Source organism: Haemorhous mexicanus, chromosome 37 (genome assembly GCF_027477595.1).
Source record: "Haemorhous mexicanus isolate bHaeMex1 chromosome 37, bHaeMex1.pri, whole genome shotgun sequence".
Lineage (NCBI taxonomy): Eukaryota > Metazoa > Chordata > Aves > Passeriformes > Fringillidae > Haemorhous > Haemorhous mexicanus.
Genome location: NC_082377.1, coordinates 871,981 through 890,997, shown reverse-complemented (window position 1 = coordinate 890,997; position 19,017 = coordinate 871,981). Strand labels below are relative to the sequence as shown.

Below are 19,017 nucleotides of genomic sequence, written 5' to 3'. Positions count from 1 at the left end.
TTCCAAATTCCCCTTTTCGCTGGTTTTTCCACCCAAACCATCACCTGGGGGTGTTGCCGGGGACACGCGGCCGCTGGCGGGGATGGGGCCGAGCCCCTGCGGGCCCGATCCTGCCATTTTTGGGGTGTTTTCCCCCCCTTTTCACCCCCCAAATCCAACCCCCCCCCCCGGCCCCATCGGACATGCGCGGGGAGCCGGGGCGCGTTGGCAAAGCATCAACCAGAATTTTCCACACACGTGACGCTCCCACTCCCCGCACCTCGAGAAAAAGGGGAAAAAAACCCCCAAAAACACCAAAAAACACCAAAAAAAAATCCCGCCCGGGAAAGGGGGGAGCCGCGATCCTAAAGTAAAACCCCTCCCTGAGCGGATGAGGGGAGAGAGAAATGAGGGGAAAATGGTGGAAATCGTAAATGAAAGGGTGAAAGGAGAGAGGGGGGGGGATAGGTGGAAAAATGGAAAAAATGTAGCAAAAACCACAATAAAAAAAAAAAAAGCAAAGAAAAAAAAAAAAAAAAAGGGGGAGTGATTCCGGCAAAGGGGAGGAAGGAGTTGGAACAAAGAAAGAGGGAGGGGAGCTCCAAAATGGGGGGAAAAGGGAAAAACTGGGGGAAGAGGCACAGCGGGGAGTGAGGCGCCGCTTCCCCCGGGCTGCAGAAATCCCCGATTTTGGGGTTTTTTGAGGTGTTTCCCCTCAGTTTTCCTACAGCTCCTGGAGCTGGAGCAACCGGCCAGGCCTTTTGCTCAGGAACTTGGTGCCAAGTGTGGAAAATCTCAAGTTTAGGTTTGATTTTTTTGGGTTTTTTTTTAAAGGGAAAATTCGGTCGGTTTGGGCGCGCCCCCCCCCCCCTCCCTCAGCCAGGCTGTGGAGCTGCCGCGGCCTCGCCATTGTTCTCGGCTGGGATGGGCCGAAAACGGCAAAAATCGGGAAAAAAGCATGAAAAAAAACCCTCAAACCAACAAGTTTCAGCTGTGGAGGAGGGGGAGGAGTTGATTTCCCGCTGGGAAAATGGGGAAAAAGTGTTATTTCACCTCAAATCTGAGCAGAGAGGCCAAGCTGCTGCTGATCCGGCGTGAGGGGAAAAGGTTAAAAATGGGCAAAACTTCTGCTCTTGGTTGATAAAAATGAGGATTTTGGGGGTTAGGGGGAGGGAAAAGTAAAAAAAAAATGGGGATTGGGGGTGTTTGTGGGAGGAAAAAGGGGAAAAATGGGGATTTGGGGTGGTTGGAGGGGAGGGGGGAGTTTTAAAAAGTGAATTTAGGGCTGGTTTGGGGGGTGGCTGTGTGTCCCACATGGGGAATTTGAGGGAAAATAATTCAGGAATTGGCCCAAAAGTGCAGAAAAAGCCAAAGGAAACGGTCAGGGAAGCAGCAGGAGGTGAGATTTGCCTGGTTTTGAGGTGTATGGGGGGAAAAAAAAGGAAGTTAAAATCCAAATTTATTCATTTCTGAGCTTTTCTGGAAAAGAGGGAGCTCTAAAATCAGTGTGGCCATCTCTGAGAGCTTTGGAGGGAGTTAAAATCCAATTTTTCCCCATTTTGAGCATTTTTGGTGAGCTCTGTCATCCAGATGTAGCAATTCTTGAGCACTGCGGGGGGAAAAGTCCCAAATTTCCTCATTTTTGAACAATTCTGGGGAAAAGCAGGAGTTTGAATTTCAAAAGGATCCATTTCTAAGCTTTTCCAGAAACCCAAATTGTTCTAAAAGCTGAATTTACTCATTCTTGGGGGCTCCAAAATCCACATTTACCCATTTCTGAGCATTTGGGGGCAAAAAAAAAGGAGGCTAAAATACAAATTTACCAAATTCTGGGCATTTCAGGGCTAAAGAAAAGGTTCCAAACCCAGATTTAACCCATTTTTGGGGGAAAAAGGGGAGGTAACCCCCAAATTTATTCATTTTTAACCTTTTTGGGAAAAAGAAAGCTTCTAAAATCTGAATTTATCCACTTCAGAGCCTTTTCAAAGCGAGTGGCTTCACTTTAAAGCTGATTTTTTTAAACCAAACTGACCCCCCTGGGCTTTGAGATGCTTTTTCCCCTCATCAGTTTGAAAAAAAATCCAAGAAATTTAATATAGGAGGGAAAAAAAGGGATGGAGGCACCAAACCCCCCCCTGGGGGCTGGAATTTGGGGTGAAGGCTCGGCTGAGTCACCAACAGCCCGAGGTGGTGGTTGGTAAATAAAATAAATCCTGATAAAAGGTGATAAAATGTAATAAAATCATAAAATCCCATGGAAGCGGCTCCCAGAGGGGACAACGGTGACACCTGAGGGCATCTGAGGCCACAAACTCCTCAAAAAGGGGTAAAACAAACGGGTCAGGGTCCTGGAAGGGGAGAAACAGCCCCCAAACTCCTCAACATGGGGTAAAACAACTGATTTGGGTCCTGGAAGGGGAGAAACAGCCCCCAAACTCCTCAAAATTGGGTAAAACAAATGGGTCAGGGTCCTGGAAGGGGAGAAACAGCCCCCAAAAAACCTCAACATGGGGTAAAACAACTGATTCAGGTCCTGGAAGGGGAGAAACAGCCCCAAACTCCTCAAAATTGGGTAAAACAACTGATGCAGGTCCTGGAAGGGGAGAAACAGCCCCCAGACACCTCAACATGGGGTAAAACAACTGATTCAGGTCCTGGAAGGGGAGAAACAGCCCCCAAACACCTCAAAATTGGGTAAAACAAACGGGTCAGGGTCCTGGAAGGGGAGAAACAGCCCCCAAACTCCTCAAAATGGGGTAAAACAAATGGATCAGGGTCCTGGAAGGGGAGAAACAGCCCCCAAACACCTCAAAATGGGGTAAAACAACTGATTCGGGTCCTGGAAGGGGAGAAACAGCTCCCAGACACCTCAACATGGGGTAAAACAACTGATTTGGGTCCTGGAAGGGGAGAAACAGCCCCCAAAACTCCTCAAAATTGGGTAAAACAAACGGGTCAGGGTCCTGAAAGGGGAGAAACAGCCCCAAAACACCTCAAAATGGGGTAAAACAACTGATTCAGGTCCTGGAAGGGGAGAAACAGCCCCCAGACACCTCAAAATGGGGTAAAACAAATGGGTCAGGGTCCTGGAAGGGGAGAAACAGCCCCCAAAAAACCTCAACATGGGGTAAAACAACTGATTCAGGTCCTGGAAGGGGAGAAACAGCCCCAAACTCCTCAAAATTGGGTAAAACAACTGATGCAGGTCCTGGAAGGGGAGAAACAGCCCCCAGACACCTCAACATGGGGTAAAACAACTGATTCAGGTCCTGGAAGAGGAGAAACAGCCCCCAAACACCTCAAAATTGGGTAAAACAAACGGGTCAGGGTCCTGGAAGGGGAGAAACAGCCCCCAAACTCCTCAAAATGGGGTAAAACAAATGGATCAGGGTCCTGGAAGGGGAGAAACAGCCCCCAAACACCTCAAAATGGGGTAAAACAACTGATTCGGGTCCTGGAAGGGGAGAAACAGCTCCCAGACACCTCAACATGGGGTAAAACAACTGATTTGGGTCCTGGAAGGGGAGAAACAGCCCCCAAACTCCTCAGAATGGGGTAAAACAACTGATTTGGGTCCTGGAAGGGGAGAAACAGCCCCCAAAACTCCTCAAAATTGGGTAAAACAAACGGGTCAGGGTCCTGGAAGGGGAGAAACAGCCCCAAAACGCCTCAAAACGGGGTAAAACAACTGATTCAGGTCCTGGAAGGGGAGAAACAGCCCCCAGACACCTCAAAATGGGGTAAAACAAACGGGTCAGGGTCCTGGAAGGGGAGAAACAGCCCCCAAACACCTCAAAATTGGGTAAAACAAACGGATAAGGGTCCTGAAAGGGGAGAAACAGCCTCCAGACACCTCAACATGGGGTAAAACAACTGATTCGGGTCCTGGAAGGGGAGAAACAGCCCCCAGACTCCTCAGAATGGGGTAAAACAACTGATTCGGGTCCTGGAAGGGGAGAAACAGCCCCCAAACACCTCAAAATGGGGTAAAACAACTGATTTGGGTCCTGGAAGGGGAGAAACAGCCCCCAAACACCTCAAAATTGGGTAAAACAACTGATTTGGGTCCTGGAAGGGGAGAAACAGCCGCCAGACACCTCAACATGGGGTGCAACAGCCAACCTGGGTCCTGTCAGGTACCTACAGCCCCCAACAGCCCGTACAACAGCCACTCTGGGTCCTGTCAGATACACAGCAACACCCGTCACCCCTCACGATGTGGTCAGCACCACTTTGGGTCCTGGCAGGGCACCACCAGCCCCCATCACCCCACATGTTGGGGTCAGCACCACTCTGGGTCCTGGCAGGGCGCTGCCAGCCCCTGTCACAGGGTCAGCACCCACTTTGGGTCCTGGCAGGGCACCACCAGCCCCTGTCATGGGGTCAGCACCCACTTTGGGTCCTGGCAGGGCACTGCCAGCCCCTGTCATAGGGTCAGAACCCACTTTGGGTCCTGGCAGGGGACATCCAGCCCCCATCACCCCACATGATGGGGTCAGCACCCACTTTAGGTCCTGGCAGGGGACATCCAGCCCCCATGATGGGGTCAGCACCCACTTTGGGTCCTGGCAGGGCACTGCCAGCCCCTGTCATAGGGTCAGAACCCACTTTGGGTCCTGGCAGGGGACATCCAGCCCCCATCACCCCACATGATGGGGTCAGCACCCACTTTAGGTCCTGGCAGGGGACATCCAGCCCCCATGATGGGGTCAGCACCCACTTTGGGTCCTGGCAGGGCACCACCAGCCCCTGTCATGGGGTCAGCACCCACTTTGGGTCCTGGCAGGGCACCACCAGCCCCTGTCATGGGGTCAGCACCCACTTTGGGTCCTGGCAGGGCGCTGCCACCCCCCGTGACAGGGTCAGCACCCACTTTGGGTCCTGGCAGGGCGCTGCCAGCCCCCATGATGGGGTCAGCACCACTTTGGGTCCTGGCAGGGGACATCCAGCCCCCATCACCCCCCATCACGTGGTCAGCACCACTTTGGGTCCTGGCAGGGCACATCCAGCCCCCATGATAGGGTCAGCACCCACTTTGGGTCCTGGCAGGGCACTGCCAGCCCCCACCACGGGGTCAGCACCACTTTAGGTCCTGGCAGGGGACATCCAGCCCCCATGACGGGGTCAGCACCCACTTTGGGTCCTGGCAGGGCACATCCAGCCCCCACCATGGGGTCAGCACCACTCTGGGTCCTGGCAGGGCACTGCCAGCCCCCACCACGGGGTCAGCACCACTTTAGGTCCTGGCAGGGGACATCCAGCCCCCATGACGGGGTCAGCACCCACTTTGGGTCCTGGCAGGGCACCACCAGCCCCTGTCATGGGGTCAGCACCCACTTTGGGTCCTGGCAGGGCACTGCCAGCCCCCACCACGGGGTCAGCACCACTTTAGGTCCTGGCAGGGACACAGCAGGCCCTGTCATCCTCGCTGTGGGGTTCAACACCCACTTTGGGTCCTGGCAGGGCACCACCAGCCCCTGTTATGGGGTCAGCACCCACTTTGGGTACTGGCAGGGCACTGCCAGCCCCCATGACGGGGTCAGAACCCACTTTGGGTCCTGGCAGGGCACATCCAGCCGCCGTCACGCCAGGGCCGGGCTCCTGGCAGCACCGTGTCCCCTCAGGCCCGGTGTGCGGCGGGAGGAGGTGTCCCCACACACGGGTGGCCGCACGGTGACACTCGCGGTGACACTCGCGGTTGTTTACAAACACCTCCCTCCCCTCACAGCCCAGCCCCGGTGCGGCGGGAAGCGCTGAGGGGACAGGGCAGATCGAGGGGTCTCCGGTACCGGCGGGAAGCGCTGAGGGCATCGGGGGGCCTCGGGGTGGGGTCCCGGTACCGGGAAGCGCTGAGGGGACCGGAGGAGGGGCTGAGGTGGTCTCTGGTACCGGCGGGAAGCACTGAGGGGACCGGAGAAGGGGCTCGGGGGGTCTCCGGTACCGGCGGGAAGCGCTGAGGGGACCGGAGAAGGGGCTGAGGTGGTCTCCGGTACCGGCGGGAAGCGCTGAGGGGACAGCAGAGATCAGGGGGCTCAGGGGTCCCGGTACTTGCGGGAAGCTCCGGGAGGAGCGGGGGGGAGCGGAGAAGGGGCTCGGGGGGTCTCCAGTACCGGCGGGAAGCGCTGAGGGGACCGGAGAGGGGGCTCGGGGGGTCTCCGGTATCGGAGGGAAGCGCTGAGGGGACAGTGGGTCTCGGGGGGTCCCGGTACCGCCGGGAAGCGCGGAGGGGACTGGAGAAGGGGCTCGGGGGGTCTCCGGTACCGGCGGGAAGCGCTGAGGGGACCGGAGAAGGGGCTCGGGGGGTCTCCGGAACCGGCGGGAAGCGCTGAGGGGACCGGAGAAGGGGCTCGGGGGGTCTCCGGTATCGGCGGGAAGCGCTGAGGGGACAGTGGGGCTCGGGGGGTCTCCGGTACCGGCGGGAAGCGCTGAGGGGACCGGAGAAGGGGCTCGGGGGGTCTCCGGAACCGGCGGGAAGTGCTGAGGGGACAGTGGGGCTCGGGGGGTCTCCGGTACCGGCGGGAAGCACTGAGGGGACAGTGGGGCTCGGGGGGTCTCCGGTACCGGCGGGAAGCGCTGAGGGGACCGGAGAGGGGGCTTGGGGGGTCCCGGAACCGGCGGGAAGCACTGAGGGGACAGTGGGGCTCGGGGGGTCTCCGGTATCGGCGGGAAGCGCTGAGGGGACAGTGGGGCTCGGGGGGTCTCCGGTACCGGCGGGAAGCGCTGAGGGGACAGTGGGGCTCGGGGAGCCTTGGCAGATGTGGGCGGCCCCGGGAAGCTCTGAGGGAGTGGGGGCAGACCGGGGGTCCCGGTGCTCGCGGGAAGCTCCGGGAAGAGCTGAGGGGACAGCGGGGCTCGGTACCTACGGGAAGATCTGAGGGGACAGGTGAGGATCGGGGGGTCTCGGTACCTGCGGGCACCTCCGGGAAGCGCTGAGGGAGCGGGAAGGGCGAGCTCGGGGGGCGGCCCCGGGAAGCGCTGAGGGGCTCGAGTGGCGATGAGCTCGGGGGGACGCTTGGGGGGTCCCGGTATCCCCGGGAAGCTCTGAGGGGCTCGGGGTTCCCGGTAACTGCGGGAATCTCTGAGGGGTTCGGGGGTCACTCAGGGGGTTCCGGCGGTACCGCCGGGAATCTCTGAGGGAATCGGGGGCTGGGGGCACTCAGGGGTCTCAGCGGTACCGCCGGGAAGCTCTGAGGGGCTCGGGGGATCCCACCAGCTGCAAAAAGCTCTGAGGGGATCGAGGATGGCGGGCACTCGGGCGTCTCAGCGGTTCCTCCGGGAATCTCTGAGGGAATCTGGGGGGAGCTCTGAAGGGGTCACTCGGGGGTCTCAGCGGTTCCTCCGGGAAGCTCTGAGGGGCTCGGGGTGGTCACTCGGGGGTCTCAGCGGTTCCTCCGGGAAGCTCTGAGGGGCTCGGGGTGGTCACTCGGGGGTCTCAGCGGTACCTCGGGGAAGCTCTGAGGGGCTCGGGGTGGTCACTCGGGGGTCTCAGCGGTTCCTCCGGGAAGCTCTGAGGGGCTCGGGGTGGTCACTCGGGGGTCTCAGCGGTACCTCGGGGAAGCTCTGAGGGGCTCGGGGTGGTCACTCGGGGGGTCCCGGCGGTACCTCCGGGAAGCTCTGAGGGGCTCGGGGTGGTCACTCGGGGGGTCCCGGCGGTACCTCGGGGAAGCTCTGAGGGGTCGGGGTGGTCACTCGGGGGTCCCGGCAGTACCTCGGGGAAGCTCTGAGGGGCTCGGGGTGGTCACTCGGGGGGTCCCGGCGGTACCTCGGGAAAGATCTGAGGGGCTCGGGGTGGTCACTGGGGGGGTCCCGGCGGTACCTCGGGGAAGCTCTGAGGGGCTCGGGGTGGTCACTCGGGGGGTCCCCAGCGGTACCTCGGGGAAGCTCTGAGGGGCTCGGGGTGGTCACTCGGGGGGTCTCAGCGGTACCTCCGGGAAGCTCTGAGGGGCTCGGGGTGGTCACTCGGGGGTCTCAGCGGTTCCTCCGGGAAGCTCTGAGGGGCTCGGGGTGGTCACTCGGGGGGGTCCCGGCGGTACCTCCGGGAAGCTCTGAGGGGCTCGGGGTGGTCACTCGGGGGTCTCAGCGGTACCTCCGGGAAGCTCTGAGGGGCTCGGGGTGGTCACTCGGGGGTCTCGGCGGTACCTCGGGGAAGCTCTGAGGGGCTCGGGGTGGTCACTCGGGGGTCTCAGCGGTACCTCGGGGAAGCTCTGAGGGGCTCGGGGTGGTCACTCGGGGGGTCCCGGCGGTACCTCGGGGAAGCTCTGAGGGGCTCGGGGTGGTCACTCGGGGGGTCTCAGCGGTACCTCCGGGAAGCTCTGAGGGGCTCGGGGTGGTCACTCGGGGGTCTCAGCGGTACCTCGGGGAAGCTCTGAGGGACTCGGGGTGGTCACTCGGGGGGGTCCCGGCGGTACCTGCGGGCGCCTCCGGCGGCCCGGGCGCGGCGGGCGCGGGGGGCGGCGGCGGCGGCGGCGGGAGCGGGGCCGGGGCCGGCCCGGCGAAGATGTCGGGGGGCCCTCGGTGCCCGGCCAAGAGCGCGGCAGCGGCGGCGGCGGCGGCGGCGGCTCTTCCTCCTCCTCTTCCTCGTCGTCCTCCTCGTCGTCGTCCTCCTCGTCCCCCTCGGACACCGCCATCTCCTCCTCCTCCTCCTCGTCCTCCCTCAGCGGGGACGCCATGGCCGGGTGAGGGGCGGGGGGCCGGGGGGACCCTCGGCGTGCGCCGCTCCCACCGCCCCAAACCGCCCCCGCCGCTGAGGGTGGGGGGGGGGGGGGGCTCGGTGTGAGGGGAAAGTGGGGAGGGGGCGGGACGGGGCGACCCCCCCCGGGCCGGGCCCGGCGGGGCCGCGCGGGGGGCGCGGGGGGGGCGGCGGCGATGGGTTGAAAAACGCCCGGATCGGTTAAAATCGCCTCAGGGCGCGGGAGGCGGCGGGCGGCGGGACGGCGCCGGCAGCGAAAATGGCCGCCCCGGGTGTAATTTTAAAATAAACCCCCCCCCAACACACACACACACACAAAAAAAAAAAAAAAAAAAGAGGAGAAAAAAAATAATAATAATAAAAAACACACCCCGGTTAAGGCGGGGGGGGGGAAGGGGGAAAGGCGTAAAAAAATATGGAGGAGGGAGGGGTTAAAAATGAGGGAAAATGGGGGGGGTGGTGCCCCCCCCCACCTTTCTTGAGGGGAAAAAAAAGCGCAAAATGGCCGAATGAGGGTTTTTTTTTAAAGTTGCCCCACACGCACCTTAAGGGAGGAAGGAGGGTGAAAAAGAGGCGAAAAAAGCCTCAAAAACACACAAAAAAGCGACAAAACCCAACCCGCGAAAGGGGGAGGGGAATTAAGGAGAGAGAAAAAAAAAATTAAAATTAATATTTAAAAAAAAAAAAAAAAGGAGGAAAGGGAAGCGTTGAGGGATGAAGGAAATAAAGGGGAGAATTGAAAAGGAGTTAAATTGGAGGGGAAAGGAAGGGTGAAATGGAAAAATGGGGTGGAAAAATGGAAAAGGGGAGGAAGGAGAGGGGAAAAGGGGTAAAAATCGACATTAAAATTTAAAATGGGGAAGGAATGGGAAGAAAAAGGGAGGAATCAAGCTTAAAATTGATATGGCAAAGGAGGAGAGTCAAAAATAAACATTAATATTTAAAAAGGGAAGGGAATGGAAAAAAAGGTTAAAAATAAACAAAAAAATAGAAAGGGCTGAAAAAGGGTAAAAATCAACATGAAAAAAAAAAAAAGCGCCAAAAACCCTTAAAAATCACCCGCGTGAGGTAAAAAAATAATAAAAAAAAAAAAAAAAAAAACAACCAAAAAAACCAAAACCCACGAAAAATCCTTAAAAACACCCAAAAAAAAAAAAATCCAAAAGCACCAAACCCCTCAAAAATAACAAATCCCAAAGCTCCCCCCACCCCACCCCCCCAGCCTTCGCCGCTACAGCCCGAGCAGGCGAAGAATCCTCATCCTGCTCATTTTAGGGGATTTTTGCTCAGGTTTGGGGCCTCATCAATGAGAATTTTTTTTTTTGCTTTTCCCCCTCCCGCAGATCCCGGCTCGGCGAGGGACAAATATTCAAATATTTGTGTGGCCCCAGCCGGGGGGGACCCGAAGCCGGAGATTTTTCTGCATAAAACAAAGATGGCTGCGGTAAATTATTTCTTTTTTTTTTTTTTTTTCCTGCTTTTTTTTTTCTTCTCTTTCTCCTTATTCTTCCCCCCCCACCCCCCCCCTCCTCACTCACATAAAAATATTTCGGGGGGGGATTAATCAGTACTCATGCTCAGTGTGACATCAGCATAAATTGTTAAAGGTTAACTAGTTCCATACTCGTCACGCTTCCCTTTTTATTTTTTTACAGGATTTTTACCCTTTTTCTCCCCCTTTTTCGCCCGTTCCTCCCCCCTCCCTCGGTGATTTTAAACACGCAGTTAAAAAAAACATTAAAAAGCGATTTTTTAAAATTTTTTTTTTGTTCTTTCTCCCTCCCTCCTCGACTTTGAAATACTTGGGAAGGGAGTGGTTTGGTGGGTTGGGTTTTGGGGTTGTTGTTTTTTGGTTTTTTTTTTTTTCCTTTTGGGTTTTTTTTTTCTTTTTTTGGAGTTTCTTTAAGGCTGCAGGGAGGAAGAACAAAAAAAAGGGGGGGGTTTATAAGGATTAAAAAAAAAAGGGGGTGGAAAGATGGAGGTGGGATTAAAAAAGGTTGGGAAAGATTGAAAAGGAATAAAAAAAGATTTTAAAAGAATAAAAAAGATTGAAAAGAAATAAAAAAGGATTGAAAAGGGGGGAAAAATAGTGGGAAAGGAAAAAGATTGGAAAAGGGAAAAAATTGAAAAAGGATTAAAAAGGGGGAAAAGATTGGGAAAGGGAAAAGAAAAGGATTTTAAAAGATGAAAAAAGAAAAATGTTGAGAAAGGAAAAAATTGTTAGAAAAAAGGTTGAAAGAGAAAATATTTTTTAAAAGATTGGAAAAGGGGAAAATTGAAAAAGGAAAAAAAATAAAAAGGGTGAAAATGGAAAAATATTTAAAAGAATGAAAGTTGTAAAATGTTGAAATTGAGAAAAAATATTAAAAAAGGAATCAAAGTTACTAAAAATATTGAAAAATGGAGAAATATTAAAAAGGAAAAACGCTGAAGAAAGAAAAAAGGATGGAAAGGGAAAAAAATATTTTAAATGGAAAAAAGTTTGAGAAAGGGGAAGAATAAAAGGGAAAAAGGATGAAAAAAGGGAAAATGAAAGAAAATTAAGATGTAAAAAATAAAAAAAAAGATTAAAAAATTGAGAAAGGAAAAGAAGAATCAAAAAGGGGGGAAAGACTGAAAAAAGGGGAAAAGTATTAAAGGGGGGAGATAAAAAATGGAAAAAAAGATTCAGAAGAGGGAAAAATAGTAAAAACAGGAAAAATACTTTAGAAAGGGGAAAATATTTAAAAAGTGGGCAAGAATCAAAAATGGAAAAGATTTGAAGAGAGTTAAAGAGATGGAAAAAATTTTAAAAGAGAAAAAAAGTGTTAAAGAAAGGGGGAAAAGCTTGAGAAAGGGAGAAATTAGGAAAAGGGGAGGGGAAAAAAAAGGTGAAAAATAAAAAATATCGAAAAAAGGAGAAAAAAAAATGTTAAAAATGGGAGAAAAAATGGGTTTAAAGTCCCTCCAAATCCAGGACAAATCCTCCCCCAAAAAACCCAGAGCTGAAAGGGGTGAGTTTGTTATCAGGGATGCTTTTTAGGGGGTTAAATTGCCCAAAATGCCCCAAAATCACCCCAAAACCCCCAGGCTGTGCCTGCCCCTCCCCCACTGCTGGAATTTGCTGCCTTTTTTTTTTTATCCCCTTCCTTTTTGGGGCTTTTTTTGTCCCAAAACTCTGAGCTTGATACCTGGGGGCAGCAGAGGAACCCCCCCAGCTGCTGATTTTACCCCAGACCGATGGGAAATGGGGTGAAAAGCACTCCAGGTTTGGGGTTTTGACCCTGTTTGGGGGTTTTTACCCCAAAAGTTGCTCCTGGTTGTTGTTAGCCAGCACCAAGAACTCCCAAAATCCACCCAGAACATCATGGGACACCTCAAGAACCCCAAAATCCACCCAAAATCCACCCAAAACCTCATGGGACACCATGAGAACCCCAAATCCTCACAAATTTCCCCCAAATTCTCCTCAAAAATCTCATGGGACACCCCAAGAACCCCAAAATTCCACCCAAAATCCACCCAAAACTTGGTGTGACACCATGAGAAAACCCCAAAATCCACCCAGAACATCGTGGGACACCACAAGAACCCCAAAATTCCACCCAAAACCTCATGGGGCACCATGAGAACCCCAAATCCTCCCAAATTCCTCCCAAATTCTCCTCAAAAATCTCATGTGACACCCCCAGAACCCCAAAATTCCACCCAAAATCCACCCAAAACTTGGTGTGACACCATGAGAAAACCCCAAAATCCACCCAAAACCTCGTGGGACACCACAAGAACCCCAAAATTCACTCAAAACCTCATTGGACACCATTGGAACCCCAAATCCTCCCAAATTACCCCCAAATTCTCCTCAAAAATCTCATGTAACACCCCCAGAACCCCAAAAATCCCCCCAAATGTCCCCAAACCCTCGTGTGACACCCCCAGAGCCCCAAAATCGCCCCAAATGTCCCCAAACCCTCGTGTGACACCCCCAGAGCCCCCAAATGTCCCCAAACCCTCGTGTGACACCATGAGAGCCCCAAAATCCCCCCAAATGTCCCCAAACCCTCGTGTGACACCCCAGAGCCCCAAAATCCCCCCAAATGTCCCCAAACCCTCGTGTGACACCCCCAGAGCCCCAAAATCGCCCCAAATGTCCCCAAACCCTCGTGTGACACCATGAGAGCCCCAAAATCGCCCCAAATGTCCCCAAACCCTCGTGTGACACCCCCAGAGCCCCAAAATCCCCCCAAATGTCCCCAAACCCTCGTGTGACACCCCCAGAGCCCCAAAATCGCCCCAAATGTCCCCAAACCCGCGTGTGACACCCCCAGAGCCCCAAAATCGCCCCAAATGTCCCCAAACCCTCGTGTGACACCCCCAGAGCCCCAAAATCGCCCCAAATGTCCCCAAACCCTCGTGTGACACCCCCAGGAGCCCCAAAATCGCCCCAAATGTCCCCAAACCCTCGTGTGACACCCCCAGAGCCCCAAAATCGCCCCAAATGTCCCCAAACCCTCGTGTGACACCCCCAGAAGCCCCCAAGCCCCCAAGGTGACACTTTTGGGGCTGTTGGTGGCTTTTGTCACCCCGAGCCCTCGGCCAGGGACGTTTTGGGGCGTTTTGCTCCTTTTTCCCCATTTTCCCTCTGAGGCCACCCCGGTGTGTCACTTTGTCACCCGGCGGTGTCACCCGGCCATCCCCGGGGCACTGTCACACCCCCAGGAGGGTGGCACTGTCCCACGTGGTGTCACCGCGGTGTCACCAGGTCAGGAGGTGACAGTGCCACCACCGCCGGTGTCCTGATGGGGATGGGGACAACAGCGCCGTGGGGACATCGGGGACAGGGACAGGGATGGGGACAGGGGACAGGGATGGGGACAGGGGATGGGACAGGGACAGGGGACAGGGGACAGGGATGGGGACAGGGGACATCGGGGACAGGGACAGGGGACAGGGATGGGGACAGGGATGGGGACAGGGGACAGGGGATGGGGACAGGGGATGGGACAGGGGACATCGGGGACAGCCGGGGACAGCTGGAGAGGGACAGGGGACATCGGGGACAGGGATGGGGACAGGAGATGGGGACAGGGGACATCAGGGACAGGGGTGGGGACAGGGGACAGGGATGGGGACAGGGGACAGGGGATGGGGACAGGGGACAGGGGATGGGGACAGGGGATGGGGACAGGGATGGGGACGGGAACAGGGGACATTGGGGACAGCTGGGGACAGCCAGAGAGGGACAGGGGACATCAGGGACAGGGGATGGGACAGGGATGGGGACAGGGGACAGGGGATGGGGACAGGGGACAGGGGACATGGGGGACAGGGATGGGGACGGGGACAGGGATGGGGACAGATAAGATGGACAGGTGGACACACAGACAGGTGACACTGACAGATGGTCATGGACAGGTGACAAGAACAGGTGACACGGACAGACACAGGGACAGGTGACACAGTTAGGTTTGGGGACACCGTGACCCCTCCCAGGTAGGCCAGGTCAGCGCTGGGGACAGCTCCCCGTGTCCCAGGTGACAGTGCCATGGGCTGTCACCTGCTGTCACCTGCAGCCACCCACGGGGACAAACACAGCCGGCGCTGTCACCTGCTGTCATCCCCTGGCGACACCAGAGCCACCCCTGGGGGGACAGGACACCGCACCGGTGGGTGACACAGGGTGGTGACCCCCCCATTGTCACCGGGGGGTGTCCCCACAGGGTGTCCCCGAGTGTGTCCCCTCCCCCAGGCTCCGCCGCGCCTTCTTTGGACAAAATCCGATTGATTTGGGCTCCGAGAAGTCCCAACTGGCCCCCAAAACTGGGGGAGCCCCCCCAAGAGGGACCCACCCAGACAAGGGGGGACCTCCAAAACTGGGGGGGGGGTCCTGGTGACCCCCAAAGGGGTGGGGGGGGGGCCTGAGCCCCAAATTTGGGGGGGGGTCGGGGGTCCCCCATCCCCTCTGGGGGTGACGTCATTACCCGCGGCCTGCAGGAGGAGGGGGCGCGCCTGGGTTAGTTTGGGGGGGGGTCACGGAGGGGAAACCCCCCCCCAAAAAAGGGGACCCTCGGCCTCCCCCGCCCCCACGGCCCCCCCAGACCCCCCTTGAGCCCCCCCCAGCCCCTCAGGGCCCCCCTGAGCCCCTCAGGGACCCCCCCCGCACCTCGGGGCCGCTCAGGCCGGGCCCGGGGCCGCCGCCGAGCCCGCGCCGCCCGTCGCCATGGCAACGCCGCCGGAAATCCCGGCCCTGCGTGCCGCGGAGCGTGCTGGGAATCGTAGTCCTCGGATTTATTCTTTTTACCGCGCGGTGCATGCTGGGAGATGTAGTCACGGCTCTGTCGCCGCTATCGCTGCCGCCCGGCGCGCGGTGCACGCCGGGAGTTGCAGTCCGTAACTCCGCCCCCTGGGCCGCGCCAAGGCTGCCGGGAAGCGGCGCCATCATGGCGGATCCGCCGGAGGAGCCGGGGGGCGGCCCGGCCGTGAGTGTGGGGGGGGGGGGGCTGCAGGGAATTGGGGGAATTTGGGGGGTCTGGGGGACGGGGGGGGCGGCACGGCTGCCCTGTGGATCCTGGCGGGACCGGAGGAGGAGCTGGGGGGGATCTGGAGGCCGTGGGGGGCGGTGCAGGGTCCTCAGGGGAGATTCGGGGGGCTCTGAGGGGTGGGGGAGCTGGGGGGGGGGGGTCTGGGTGGGGCAGGGGGCTGAGGAGGGTTGGGGAGGGGGGCTGTGAGAACTGGGGGGGTTGCGGGGGCGTGTGGGGTGTTCTGGGAGGGGTCTGGGGGTTTATAGGGGGACCTCAGAGGGCTGGGGGGGGGGCGTAGGGGCTGGGGAAGGTTTTGGGGCTGGGGGAGATTTGGGGGCTCATAGGGGACTGAGGGGAGGTTTGGGGAGGTTTTTTGGGCCTGGGGGAGGTTTTGGGGGAGGGGCCATTGAGACTGGGGAGAGTCTTGGGGCTGGGGGAGGTTTTGGGGGTGCCATAGGGACTCTGGGGGAGATTTTTGGGGCTGGGGGAGATTTGGGGGAGGGCAATGGGGACTGGGGAATATTTTGGGGAAGGTTTTGGGGGGCTCTATAGGATGAGGGACGAGTTTTGGGGCTGGGGAGGTGTTAGGGGGGGGTCCCACAGGTGCTGGGAAGGTTTTTTGGGGCCGGGGTCTCCGCGGTCCTTCCAGCCTCATGCCGGCGGCTCGGGGGGGGGAGGGGGGGGGTCTCAGCCGTGCTCCCCCCTCCCCAGCAGGCCGGGCCGGGGGTCGCGGGGCCCCCCCCGGGGGCGGCAGCGGCTGGAGGCGCTGCTGAACCGCAGCCTCCGCATCCGCATGTCGGACGGGAGGACCCTGGTGGGAGCGTTCCTGTGCACGGACCGCCAGAGCAACGTGATCCTGGGGTCCGCCCAGGAGTTCCTCAAGGCCGCAGGTTTGGGGGGTCCTGGGGGGGGTTTGGGGGGTCCTGAGGGGGTTTGGGGGGGTTCTGGGGGGGTCCTGGGGGGGTTCTGGGGGTGGGAGCGTTCCTGTGCACGGACCGCCAGAGCAACGTGATCCTGGGGTCCGCCCAGGAGTTCCTCAAGGCCGCAGGTCTGGGGGGTCCTGGGGGGGATTTGGGGGGTCCTGGGGGGGTTTTGGGGGTGTTCTGGGGGGATTATGGGGGTGGGAGCGTTCCTGTGCACGGACCGCCAGAGCAACGTGATCCTGGGGTCCGCCCAGGAGTTCCTCAAGGCCGCAGGTCTGGGGGGGATTTGGGGAGGATTTGGGGGGTCCTGGAGGGGTTTTGGGGGGGTCCTGAGGGGGTTTGGGGTGTTTTGGGTGGGTTCTGGGGGTCTGAGGGGGGTGGGAATGCTCCCAAGCTCTGACTGTGGGAGCAACGTGATCCTGGGGGTCTGCTCAGGAGTTCCTCAAGGCCGCAGGTCTGGGGGGATTTGGGGGGATTTGGGGGGTCCTGGAGGGGTTTTGGGGGGGGTTCTGGGGGGGTTTGGGGGTGTTTTGGGGGGGTCCTGGGGGGGTTCTGGGGGTGGGAGCGTTCCTGTGCACGGACTTCCTGTGCACGGACCGCCAGAGCAACGTGATCCTGGGGTCCGCCCAGGAGTTCCTCAAGGCCGCAGGTCTGGGGGGTCCTGGGGGGGATTTGGGGGGTCCTGAGGGGGTTTGGGGGGGTCCTGGGGGGGTTCTGGGGGTCTGAGGGGGGTGGGAGTGCTCCCAAGCTCTGACTGTGGGAGCAACGTGATCCTGGGGTCCGCCCAAGAGTTCCTCAAGGCCGCAGGTCTGGGGGGGATTTGGGGGGGTCCTGGAGGGGTTTTGGGGGGGTTCTGGGGGGGTTTGGGGGTGTTCTGGGGGGGTTCTGGGGGTCTGAGGGGGGTGGGAGCGTTCCTGTGCACGGACCGCCAGAGCAACGTGATCCTGGGGTCTGCCCAGGAGTTCCTCAAGGCCGCAGGTTTGGGGGGTCCTGGGGGGGATTTGGGGGGGTTTGGGGGTGTTTTGGGGGGGTTCTGGGGGGATTATGGGGGTGGGAGCGTTCCTGTGCACGGACCGCCAGAGCAACGTGATCCTGGGGTCCGCCCAGGAGTTCCTCAAGGCTGCAGGTCTGGGGGGGGTTTGGGGGGTCCTGAGGGGGGTTTGGGAGGGATCTAGGGGGGTTTGGGGGGGATCTGGGGGTGTTTTGGGGGGGTCCTGGGGGTGGGAGCCTTCCTGTGCACGGACCACCAGAGCAACGTGATCCTGGGGTCTGCCCAGGAGTTCCTCAAGGCCGCAGGTCTGGGGGTCCTGGGGGGGATTTGGGGGGTCCTGAGGGGGTTTGAGGGTGTTCTGGGGGGGTTTGGGGGGGTTCTGGGGGTCTGAGGGGGGTGGGAGTGCTCCCAAGCTCTGACTGTGGGAGCAACGTGATCCTGGGGTCCGCCCAGGAGTTCCTCAAGGCAGCAGGTTTGGGGGGGATTTGGGGGGTCCTGGGGGGGTTTGGGGGTGTTCTGGGGGGGTTTGGGGGGGTTATGGGGGTCTGAGGGGGGTGGGAGCGTTCCTGTGCACGGACCGCCAGAGCAACGTGATCCTGGGGTCCGCCCAGGAATTCCTCAAGGCCGCAGGTTTGGGGGGGATTTGGGGGTCCTGGGGCAGTTTTGGGGGGGTTACGGGGGAGTTTGGGGGGGTCCTGGAGGAGTTTTGGGGGGTGTTCTGGGGGTCTGAGGGGGGTTTTGGCATTCCTGAGCTCCTGGGATTCCACCAGGAGTTCCCGAAAGCTGCAGGTTTGGGGGTTTGGGGTTTTTTTTGGGGGGTCTCTGGGGTTTTTTTAGGGGGGGGGTCTCTGGGGTTTTTTTAGGGGGTCTCTGGGGTTTTTTTAGGGGGTCTCTGGGGTTTTTTGGGGGGTTCTGAGCCCTTTTGTCCCCTCTCCAGACGCGTTCCCAGGCAGTGAACCCCGAGTTCTGGGGCTGGCCATGGTCCCCGGCCACCACATCGTGTCCATCGAGGTGGAGCCCCCCTACCCCTGAGGGACCCCCGGATGGACCCCAAAACCTCCTGAGAGACGCCAAAACCACCTGAGAGATCCCAAAACCACTGGATGGACCCCAAAACCTCCTGAGAGACCCCAAAACCTCCTGAGAGACCCCAAAACCCCCGGATGGACCCCAAAACCACCTGAGAGACCCCCCAGTGCCTCATGGACCCCCTGGATGGACCCCAAAACCCTGATGGGCTCCAAGATGGGACCCCCCCCCCCCCACACCTGATGGACCCCCAAATTCTGGGACAGACCCCCCCCACCCCAAAAAGTCCCTGGGGGTTTGGGGGTCCCCATTAAAGCCCCCCCTTGGTGACGCTGTCCCCGTGTGACGCTTGTGGGTGTCCCCATCCCCCTCCCCCATTTCCTGAGCCCCCCACCCAAATTCCTGCCCCTCCCCCCTCCCCAAATTCCCCTCCCCCACGGAGCCGTCGGGCTTTGCCATTAATTTAATCTCAGGTACAAAATAGCTTCTGGGGGGGGGGGGGGGGAGGGGAGGGGGCACCTGCCCCACCCCCACAAACACCGGGGGGGGCCCGGTGAGGGGGGGAGGGGAAGGGGGGGGAGGGGGACACGGGGGTGGGGGGGAGGGGCAGGGCGGCCGCAGGGCCCAGCACCATGATGGGGGTGGGGGCGGGGCGAGGGGGGGGGTGACAACCCTCCCCTCCCCCCACAAAGGTCAGGGGTCACCGGAGGACGGGGACAAGGGGGGGAGGGGTCACCGGGGTCACGGTGATGAACCCCCCCCCCCCCACACTCCCTCCCCCAGACCCCTCCCCTCCCCCCCCCCCCCCCGGGAGTCGGGGACCCCCGGCCCGACCCCCCCAATAAATAAAGCGACCCCTCCCCCCCCCCTCCCCGCGTATAAATTAAAAAAGAGGAAAAGAAAAGA

The 19,017-nt window shown here is 58.6% G+C and overlaps 2 protein-coding genes across 2 annotated transcripts in view; one reads left to right on the top strand and one right to left on the bottom strand.

The window, feature by feature from the left end:
- CHD3 (chromodomain helicase DNA binding protein 3) overlaps positions 1-8,648 on the bottom strand; it is an 87,025-nt gene extending 78,377 nt beyond the window's left edge. The window contains 2 exon segments of the mRNA XM_059872614.1: positions 8,388-8,547; positions 8,550-8,648. Of these exon segments, the coding sequence (XP_059728597.1) occupies positions 8,388-8,547; positions 8,550-8,648 (259 nt within the window).
- NAA38 (N-alpha-acetyltransferase 38, NatC auxiliary subunit) lies at positions 8,647-18,446 on the top strand. The gene is made up of 6 exons (XM_059872613.1): positions 8,647-8,654; positions 14,796-14,922; positions 14,975-15,126; positions 15,883-16,058; positions 18,020-18,139; positions 18,220-18,446. The coding sequence occupies exons 1-5, from the start codon at positions 8,647-8,649 to the stop codon at positions 18,112-18,114; spliced, it is 558 nt and encodes a 185-aa protein (XP_059728596.1). The 3' UTR covers positions 18,115-18,139; positions 18,220-18,446.
- The last annotated feature ends 571 nt before the right edge of the window (positions 18,447-19,017 follow it).